The following is an 11,052-nucleotide window of genomic DNA, read 5'->3' as shown; positions in this document are numbered from 1 at the left end:
ATAATTTTCTCTATCATTTTTGTTCGATTATAATAACAAACTTACAATTTTCTTTGGACTATACCAACAAAAGTGCAGAGAATGAAATTTCTCTGGTTTGAAAAAATATAGAACAAAACTTTTTATTGATCAACATGTTGATGAAAAACAGAGCACGAAAAATGAACTTTGATCAGCATGTTGGTGAAAAACAGAGCATGAAAAATGAACTCTAAACATCAAAATCAACCACCTGTCAACACTCTTTGAAATTTATCAAAAAATAGAAAATGAAAAATTAATTCCAAAAATAAAAATCAACTCTATCAAGCTGGCCTCTGTCTAAAATTGACCAATAACAGCAAATGAAAAATCAACTCCAAAAATCATAAACAATTTCACTGAGCTAGACTCTCTTTTAAATTGATCAAAACTGAAAACAAAAATCTAATGCAAAAAAACACTCGAAAAACTAATATGAAATCAGAATCCTTACATAAAATTCAAAACAAAAATAAAAAATTCATGTGGAATCTCTATCGAAACCATACTTGATTCAACTCCATTGAAAAACCAACGCGATCAACACACTATAACCCCTACACGATCGTCATAATCTCTGCCGTGAAGTCCACTGCAACACTTGCGAAATCCCTACAAAATCTCCGACAAAATCTCTACTGTGAAATCAGTTTTCAAAATCTCACCGTGAAGTCAGTAGTTTGCCAAAATCCAAACGATCTTATGTTATAACGAGGGTAAATTAGGTATTTTATAACATAAAATAAAGTTGAGGGACCTTAGCCATCATAACATATTATTGTGTACCTCTCCTCCTATTAAAAGTTGGGGAGGGACCTTAGACCAATTTTTCCTTAATTTTTCTACTAACAGCATCCTCAATGCATACTCTTTTTTCCATCAAATTTGAGTAAATGTTTTAGTTAAAAGTTTCATCTGATACAAAGTATTTAAAAGCTAAATTTTTTATTTTCATCAAATAACCGGTTGACTGAGAGGATGTCCGGCCAGTCGTTTGGCCAAGTGTAATTTTTTTTTCAAATTTTCCCAATCCAATCGTCCACTGGGTTGATTGGTTGGTCATTCATTCGATTGTCTACTAACGGTCACCTGTGAGATTTGATGAAAGATTAAACGCTCTTTCGATTTAATAAAAAAAATAAAACATCCTCCATTTAATACTAATTTGGTGAAACGATTAAAATATCGTTCTCACTAAATTTTCATCAAATTTAAATTTGATTTGAGTTTGAATGTAAGATGATCTAATAATGACAAAATCATAAAAAAGTGTGATATAATGATGATAAAATTAAAAAAAAAAAAATTCAAAATCCTTATGTCAATAGAAAGAAAAATCTATGGACACATTTTCATAAATTCCTTTTTAACTGCATATGTTTCATTTAGTCTATATTATTTTCTTATGTTCCAATAAGTTTTATGGGTGATATAGTTATCAAAATATCCCTAATAATATTCACATTTACAATGTAAATGTTCCGTGATGTGAACATTCGCACGTCAATGTGAATATTCACATTGTAAAATATAATGTTCACACTACCAAATTGTTAATCGTTTAAAAAATATTTGTAAGGATACAAATGATCAGAATTAAGATTTGATAGATCAAATGTCGGGTGTCTCTATTTACACATCACATTTGGTCTTAAGGCACATCACTTACTTAATGCATACCAAACACAATTTAACTTTATTATTTTTGCTCAATACACACCATCCATTTTCAAATATACCTAAAATATCCTCATCTTCTTCAACCACCCCACCAACCCTAACCCTAGCCGCCGCCGCCACTCACCACAGGCCGTCGCCTCTCTGTCCTTTTTCTCCAATGAATCTCTTCCTCACTTCTCCATTTATCACTCTCCCTGCGTTACCACTTCCAACCATACTCTCAAACCCTTTTCCACCCTCTTTTTCCCTTCACCACCGGCTCAACCACTTTCCCACCATCGCCGCCATAACCTCTCATCCCATTCCATCTCATATCCTACTTCTTCTCTCTCTAAAAACTATCAAACTTGCCTTCACCACCGCAACCCTCCCTTTACAAAGATCTTCCTTAACCCATCGGAAAGGAGCTTTTTGCCGAAGACAACTGCAGCGGCAAAGCTTTGAATCAGAGCTTGAAATCCTAGGTCGAAGCTTTGAATCTAGTTTGCACAATTGAACTCCTGCAAGTCTTAGATCTAGATCTGAAAACCCTAAGATTCTCTCTCTCTCTCTCTCTCTCTCTCTCTCTGTGATGGAAAAAAATGAGCCATGGTCAAAGTGGGAGACTAGGTTGTTCGTTGATGCGGGATGGAGAAGGGTTTGCATAGGGGAAAAGGGTCGCCGGCGAGGTAGAGGGGTTGTGGGGGTTGCAATGGTGGCTGGGTTTCGATGACGGTAGCCGGAGATAGAATCAGGCGGCAGAGAGTGGTGGTGTGTGGGGGGTGTATTGATATTGTCTTGTGGTTATTTTGATCATTTTATGTAAGGTCATTATTGTAATAAAAAATAACTAATTAATAATGTGCTTTGAGACTAAATGTGATGTGTAAATAAAGACACCCTCAAATGTCCAAATAATAAGACTTATTAGAATATAAAAATATATTATGAATTAATTGAGACACAAACACTTCAAAAAAAGATTTTCTAATAAATTTTCCAGGAATCTATACTGTCACCTAAAAAACTTTAACATTATATTATTTTAAATGAAAATCAAATAATAGATATTTTTGCTCTAATTAAGAGCTTGTTTGTCTGAATATTAATACAATTTTTTTTAATTATCATTTTACCTTTTTTAAGTCACATAAACTCATTATTTTTCTACATATATATATATATATATATTTTTTTTTTTTTGTAAAAAATCAAAAAATATACTTCCGTAAAACAATTAGAGTTCTTTTAATTTTTTTTTTTTTTTTTTGAAGTGATTTAGATCTGAACAAAGACATTGCAAATCCAACTTAAATTTTTAGCCCCATAAATAAATAAAAAAATTAAAATTTTTAAGCAAATAATCATGGCTAAAATTTTCACTACAAATTAATTGCAACTAATAATTTTAAAAATAATTATTAACAATTTATTACTAATCATTTTCATATATGGTTGATTCAAATTCAATAAGATAATTGCATCAATACAGCGGACATCTTTGTTGCTCTGCAATAACAATTTCATATTAGAAACAAAATGTGACCCCAAAAAAAATGTTTGTGAAATGATAAGAGGACTATAAAGAACATGAAAAAGAAACAAAAAAAAAAAAAAAAAAACAGAGAAAAAGAAAATGGCAATGTTATCCATTTCCCTATCAAAACATGCTCGATGAGTTATATAGATCATCTAACTAGGCAAAAAAAAAAGAAAAGGCTGGAGAAAATGGACATCACAGGCATGTTTAGAAGCAACTCGGATTCTAGAATATAGAAATGCACTGGCCACAAAAGATCCAAAGATGGGTTCATTAGCTTGGCTCAGGTGGCAGCACTTTCAAGCTGCGCATCCACTCGCAGAAGCTAGGATCGTCGAAATGAAGAAAACTGCTTTTCAGCTTCGTCCTTTGTTCTGTAGTCAAAGTTCGAAGCTGTGGGAATCTTGCCTCCTGTGAAACCATGTATGAAAACAATATATATGCGTTACTAATTACACCACATTTGTAGGAATATATGCATCTAATCTTATCCCACAATAACAATATACTTCCTGAAATCAGGTTAAAACACAGTCATGCACCACCGCTCAATTCACTTCTAAAACCGCCATGAACTACAAGGATATTAATTGTGGCATAAGAGGGATTGCCACCCAACTCACCTGCTCATATGGGGGATCCTTGTGTGCTGGTATCAACCGGGAAACAAAATATCGAGCCTGAGAGCTCCCCTCCTGTCACAAAACCAGTCTCCTTCAGATTTTCATTTTAATTCTCAAGGGACATACAAAAAAAAACAAAGCAAGGAATAATAATAATAATTACAGAAGTCAGAAAGAAGCATACTTTGAATGCCAGGATCCGAGGAGCCGGGAACCGCAATTCAGTAAGCTCTTCAGCCAATGTTCTGCAAGCTGCTAAAGCTGCAGCACTTTTTCCTTCCTGAGCAGCAAGTTCAGCACCCTGTGTGCCACCAATAAATATGAAAGGTTATATTGAAGTAACAAAGATGGGAGGAAAAAGGGAAAGAGAGAATCAAAACTGTAGCCCCCCACCCCATAAAAATAAAAATAAAATAAAAAAGAAGCATCAAATAGATATATTATCTTAAAGCTTGCATATGCACACGATCAAAACCTTGACTTGATCTACTGATTTTTTTTCTATCCCCATACAATTTAAGTTCCATATCTTCTTGTTTGCTTAATAGAAGGAAAAAATATTTAGGAACAACCCACAAGAAGTTACTAGAATTGGGATTTATGAATATGAATACAAGTTCAAATATATCTAATCTTTTTTTTTATAAAAAATTTTATTATTATTATGTGAGGAAGACCCAATCATGCATATTAAACCCTGGATACCTCCAATCACCCGCACACCACATGAATTGATGAGCCTTGGAGACATCAACAAGAGTCATATCCGAGACACCTGAGTTCACGGCTTGGCTCCTTACCATTGGCTACCCATGCAGATTAAATATACATATCCTTAATTACTATTAAACTAATAACTTCAAAATGTTCAACTTTCAAAGAACTATTAAACTAATAACTTCAAAATGTTCAACTTTCAAAGAATTCGGATTCTTATATATGAATACTAATTTCAATTGAGTAGATTAACATATATATATATATATCAACCATGGTTGTTAGAATCTATAATTCACGATTTGATACATACAATTCAATACGATTTTTAACCAAAACAATTTGAATCGCGTTGTTGAATTGAAAATTGCATAATTGTGCAATTCAATTTGCGATTTTCGTCTCCATCAAGAAATAAAAAGGAAATTAATTAGTTATACTAATATACATAGTTTTTATATGTATATACTTATAAATAATTTAGTTATATTAATATTTCTTTCATTTTAAACACTATGTATATTTTAAATATTTCATATGTATATAAATATATAAAATGATATATTATGTTATATTAAACAAATTGAATCTTATGATTCACGATTCTCTATTTTAGTGAAATGATTAACAATTCAATTCCCATTTTGATGACATACAAATGCATTCTTATATCTCAAATAAATTCACTATTTTGGCAAAACGATTCAATTCACAATTTGATGATAATGATACCAACATATAGATACATTCTTCAATCAAATATAACCACAGAAGTTTTAGGCCACATAATTCGTTTATGAATAGTAGATAATTCTTGGTCATTGGAAGCCTTAGACAAAGTTGAAAGTTCTGTTTGTGCAGGCAACTAGGTTCCACAATCTGGTTGGGGTGGCATGCACAACATGTTAAGATGGATATGATACTTATACTAAGCCGCCTATAGTGAGAGAGAGCAACAACAAAAACAAATACAAATACAAAGGAACATTACAACAATACTTGACTTTATTTTGACATATTCAAGAGAAATCATATTTGTCTATGGATATTCTACTCAAAAGTAATACACATGGCTCATAAAATGATTAAAAATGTGGCAGTGATTGTAGGTGGTGTGCCAAAGGCAGCTTCTTCACTATGCAGCTGTCTCTAACTCATCATCACCACTGACATACAGTCAAGTGCCAACAGTGTAAAGGCAAACATAAGTCAGAAGACGAGCTGATAGTCATACTTGTATTCTATCACCAAGTGAGGAAGTGAGAAGCAAAAACTGAAAAGCAGACAGGGTTATCTCACACACACACACACAGAGTTCAAAAATGCACAGTTTACGAGCAAGATGACAGGAAAAATGATGAAACATAAGGAAATTGAAAAAAACTGCACCAACATAACACAACAAAACATGGCATGCTAAAACAGCAAAGAAGGTAAGTTGAGTGGCATACCAACCAAATGAAGACATCTGTGCCATGGTCAAGAACAACTGCTGCATCAGACTGCAGAGCAAGGTCGTGAGCTGGTAGTTCCTCAAAAGTACCACCTTCACGATGCATTAGACAACGAGGCGCCAACATCCGAAGAGACAGATCAAATGATGCATTCAAAAACAAATTCCGCAACACAGACCTCTCATCTTCATGACCCACAATGCCTCCCAACAATGGGCCCCTTCTAAGATGAAACAAGGGCTCTGGCAATAAGGGCAGTTCCTTAGGGAAACGATAAAGCTTTGACTTTGGCATTTGAGACCCAAATTTGGAAGCAATATCTTTTACTCTCTCATCTATTGTTGCTCGCATATCAATTGCATCGGACGAGGTTTTGGCTTGCAAGAGAGTCCTCTTAGCAATGAGAACAGCAGCCACTTCATCTTGAACACTCTGAAGATATGCTGAAACACTATCCACAGTGGGCAATCTGACAGTAATAACTCTCGAGATATCAGCTTGATAGACATTTGTATATTGAATCACAAACTGGAAAAATACATAATCATCCTTTATATCTCCTCTGGTTTCCATGGAAATTGAAAAGCACCGTGTTTCTTCAACACTTAACATTTGTATAGAGAGAGAGGCGTCATTCTTAAATGTTTCATGACTGTCTGTATGTGCCTCCTCACCAGGACCTATAACTTGAGTTATTAGAATATTATCAGAGCAACGCATTTCCAGCAAACCATGTGAACCTGCTGCCCTAGTAGATGCCCTCTGCAAGTTCACACCAAAGGCCTCTCCGAAGTCATCATGGAGAATCAAAATTCCCCCAGAAGCTTTTGCTAGAGGTTGCAAAACAGGAACTCTTACAGGGCATGTTCCAGCACAAAGAATATCAACCACTGTATTGTGCCGATAAGCCTCACGGCCTAGATTCTCCATCCACTTCAATGCTGTTTTCTCCATATAGGGATAGTTTGGATGACTAAAAGAATGAGGGACTGATCCCGGGCCATATGTATTTGGCCCTCCAGCACACACAATAATTCTGCTATTACCTCCAGTTCTTTTAACCACCCCTCGAGACATTTCTGCTGATGGCCCTTGAATTATTGCCAGAGCAACCTCCACTGCTGTACCCAGGCAACGGTCTCTTGAAGCCTCTGCAATATTCAGTTTGTATGGACTCAATGATGAAAATATAGTGTGCGCCACGGGTAGTGAAGCATGAATTGGTGACAAGTATATTCCTGTCCCATAAATCAATGCCTTTAGGGACTCCTGTGTCGGTGATTTGTTACCAGGTAGCACATCAGCAGATGCAATTGATTCCTCTGAGAAGTCATATACTGATACTGTGCGACCATACAAAACAATCCCAATTCTTGTTGTTGGGGGGAGTGAATCTACAAAAGCATGCAAGGAACTCTGTAAATGCTGGAGGTGTGGTTCATCTAAACACTCATCTATTACCAGAATTATGGGTGCTGACATTCTAGACTCAGAGACTGGAATAAATCCAGGTCTCTTGTTCCCAGTTTGGACATAATCGACCAAAGGAGATGACAGCTCCGGTAGATTACGAAGCTCTTCCTTGCTGGAAGCTATGTATTCGCCTTCACTTCCATTCAGATTCCAACAAATTACACACTGCCACTGGCCCGAGCCAGGTAAGATATTACAATAGAGGTTCGCATAAGCTCCACAATTTTGGCAGCGATGGGGATCACGTTGGATTATTTGAGGACCTGGTGAGATCTCACTCCCGGGGGAAACCAGTGCCCCAAACCCCAAACTGGGTATATTTGCCAGCTTCTTCAGTTTCAATACCTTGATAATAAAATCAGCAAAGAAGTTCAAGTTTTTTTTTCAAAACACGGGAAAAGAAAAATAAACCATGGCATTGATAATTTGTTGACTACACATTAGTTTTTGTAGAAGAAACAACAAATGTAAATGAATTTAGACTCACAAAAAAAAATTGAAAACAGTACTAACAAGTAATGTAATATGAAATTTCCATGGAAACAGCAAGAAACTAAAACCACAAAGACAAAGCTTATCGCCCTTTCATGTAAATAACAAGAACTATGTTGCATTGAGAATGAGAACACCCTGAAAAACAAAAACCGTGCTAAGAACATTCTAATCATGATATGTATTTTCACTTTTCAGAACAGAAAACAATTAATTTTGAAAATAAAACCAAAAAGGAGCTAGAAAGATGGTGTCTTTACCTTATGAGCTGAGAATAAAACGTATGGTGATTCGGTAACAGGCATAGACTGCTCTGAAGCATCAGAAAGTTGGTGTTGCAACTCGACCGGCCCATTTGAAAAATGGGGAGGGGAGGAAGTGGGCACAGAGGAACCTGAAGAAAAAGCAAGGGGCTGCGGAGTGGCCGGAGAAGTTCGAAATGGGACAGCAGCCGGTTGGAGCGGCGACGAAAACACGGGAGGGCCGGGAGGGGTGCTCAAATGAGGAGCAGGGCTGCCAATTCTAATCCCATTCACCGGCGGCGATGGCAAACTTGGGGTCTTAATTGATGGGGAAGGAATCTGATCCGATGATTGTAGGGTTTGTGGATGAAATCTTGAGCCTGTGGGAGATGGGTAAAGAGGAGGAGTTAGTGGTGGTGGGTTCGATTTTGTTGCATCTTGGTTGTTCGAGGGGGTGATTGAAACTGAGAATCCAAGGGAAGGTTGTGGTGGAGGGTTAGCCATTGGGGTGATAATTCAGAATTCTCACAAGAACCCTTTAACAAACCCCAAGAACCCCAGTGCCAAGAAACCTCAAGAAAAGCTCAAAGGGTTTGTTTCTTCAAACCACTGTCTTTGATTGATTGATTCCCCAAGTTTCAACCAAAAGACCTAACAACAATTCAAAAATCAAAACAAAAAAAAAAGGATATACAAACGGACTATGATAAATCTCAATCTAACCCTCAATAGAAGAACGGACTTAAAACCCCCCACGGCAGGAACCAAGAATCGGTTTTGATTGAGACCCACTTCAAGAAATTGATCGGAGAAATTCCCCCAGAGAAATCGATCGGATAATTCCCCTAGAGAAATTCCCCCATATAAATCAATCAGATTATCGAAGAGAAACAGAGAAATTTCACCTCAAAAAACAAATGATAAAATAGGGATTAGATCGGAGGTTTCAGTTCAGCCAGTAAAAAAGGGTGTACATTCAAGACAGAGAGGCAGAGGGAGATACAGCTAGGTTTTTGTAATAAATTCGGAGGTTTTTAGAGAGAAATTTTCATAGCTTCTTCGGCTGGGTAGAGAGAGAGAGTGAACGAACGACGAAGAATTTCGCCGTGAATTCTCAAATCAAACATCAGATAGATCACACGGTTCGATATTTTTTAGGTAAATTACATTTGCACCCCTCAATGCTTCTGATATTCTAATGTCACCCCTTATACATTAAATAACTTTATAAAATTTTATAATTTAATCCAACTGTCAATCTCATATGGGCAGAGACATTAGTGAAGGCACCGCCACCACCAGTGCCATCTGCAATCTGGAGTTGGGAGTCATTGCCATATGGCTTGCACTACTGTTGTGTGGTTTATAGAAATTATTTTGGGCTTTATTTTTATCATTCGAGCTGTTTAATTTTTAAAGATTATCGAGTAGAATATATTTGTAAAAAATCACTTTGATTGGATATTGATAAACCTTTTATCAACTTACATTTGTATTCAATTTAATATTTATATATTTATTTTTTATATATACAAATTCGAGTTGGTGAATGGTTTATTGATATTCGATTAATTTAATTTTTACAAGTATGTTTTATTCAATATTCTTTAAAAATTAAATGATGAAAATGATAAAAATAAAATTCAAAATAATTCTTGCAAACCGCACAACAGTGACTCTACCTCCCTATAACCTTCCATTACTTCCTACTCTCCTTCCTATCACTCATCTCTTCGCACAACAGTGACTCTACCTCCCTATAACCTTCCATTACTTCCTACTCTCCTTCCTATCACTCATCTCTTCGCATTTCCAATTGCCACTACTGTCTAAATTTACTGCTATCTTATTTAAATCATCTATTGATAATCAATCTCTTTAGTTTCAATTTTCAAAATTTACTTTTCAAAAAATTTTATTTCTTTATTTTTCATATTTTTTTTATTTTACTGAATTTTGTTAATATTTTAAGTAATTTTTAAAATTTTTAGATATAACTAACATAAATATATTTAAAAAGTATAATATTTGTGAAAAAAATCTTAAAAAAATTCACTAAATACAAAAAATACAACAAAAATATGAAAAATCAATACATTTTTCATATTTTTGTATATTTATTAATTTTTAAAAATATTTTTTTAAAAATATTTTACTATTTAAATACATTTAAGTAAGGTGCATTTAAAAAATTAAAAAAAATATTTAAAAATTTTAAAATATTCACTAAAAACAAAAAAAATATAAAAAATAAAAAATTTAATTTTCAAAAACTGAATTAAAAAAATTAAAACCAAACACATTGAATAATTCTATTTTCTCATCAATAGTGGCGACGCAGGAATTAGACCACGAGAGGGGCATATTGTATGTATTTAAAAATGATAATAAAATTTCAATTATTTTAATAGGAAATTTAGCTAAAATTCTTTCATTGGACTCTTATGTGGTGAAAAAAATAGCTTAATTTATTTTGTTTCATAATCCCCTCAAGGACGAGGCGCACAATTTAGTAAGAACAAAGTAAAATATTTTTTCTTTGATAATATTGCCAGAGTAACATGTTGTTGTAAATCAAAGTAACATGCTACTGTCAAACAGAATAACATGTTAATATTTACATCAATTTGTAATAAATTTATTATTATTTTTTTAAGAATTTCATAATAAAGATAGATCGTATTTGATAGATCTTGATAGAAGAATTTTAAAAATGCTAATTTTATTAAAAACTAATATCTAAATCAAAAGTTATAATATTTTGATAATAGTGGTGTATGTGTTGGACTTTTGAATAATTTTTTTCAAAAATATTAGAGGCCCTAAAAATT

At 34.3% G+C, this 11,052-nt stretch overlaps 1 protein-coding gene across 1 annotated transcript; it reads right to left on the bottom strand.

Annotated features, from left to right (window-relative positions):
* Positions 1-3,180: 3,180 nt before the first annotated feature.
* On the bottom strand, positions 3,181-9,530 carry LOC114301833 (Sec23/Sec24 protein transport family protein). The gene is made up of 5 exons (XM_028246792.2): positions 8,240-9,530; positions 6,012-7,832; positions 4,028-4,144; positions 3,844-3,915; positions 3,181-3,631 (listed from the first exon to the last, which is right to left on the bottom strand). The coding sequence occupies exons 1-5, from the start codon at positions 8,723-8,725 to the stop codon at positions 3,494-3,496; spliced, it is 2,634 nt and encodes an 877-aa protein (XP_028102593.2). The 5' UTR covers positions 8,726-9,530; the 3' UTR covers positions 3,181-3,493.
* Positions 9,531-11,052: the final 1,522 nt, after the last annotated feature.

Source organism: Camellia sinensis, chromosome 12 (genome assembly GCF_055761805.1).
Source record: "Camellia sinensis isolate YWXY chromosome 12, ASM5576180v1, whole genome shotgun sequence".
In the NCBI taxonomy this organism is placed as follows: Eukaryota; Viridiplantae; Streptophyta; class Magnoliopsida; order Ericales; family Theaceae; genus Camellia; species Camellia sinensis.
The sequence above is the reverse complement of the archived record's forward strand: the minus strand, read 5'-3'. Positions and strand labels throughout refer to the sequence as shown.

Excerpts from the sequence above, each read along its gene's own strand:
- LOC114301833 (XM_028246792.2), bottom strand. The coding sequence starts at position 8,725 with ATGGCTAACCCTCCACCACAACCTTCCCTTGGATTCTCAGTTTCAATC. Across the intron at positions 4,145-6,011 it reads CAGATGTCTTCATTTGGTTG|GGTGCTGAACTTGCTGCTCA; the intron begins GTATGCCACTCA and ends GGTGGCACACAG. Across the intron at positions 3,916-4,027 it reads CTCGGATCCTGGCATTCAAA|GAGGGGAGCTCTCAGGCTCG; the intron begins GTATGCTTCTTT and ends GTTTTGTGACAG.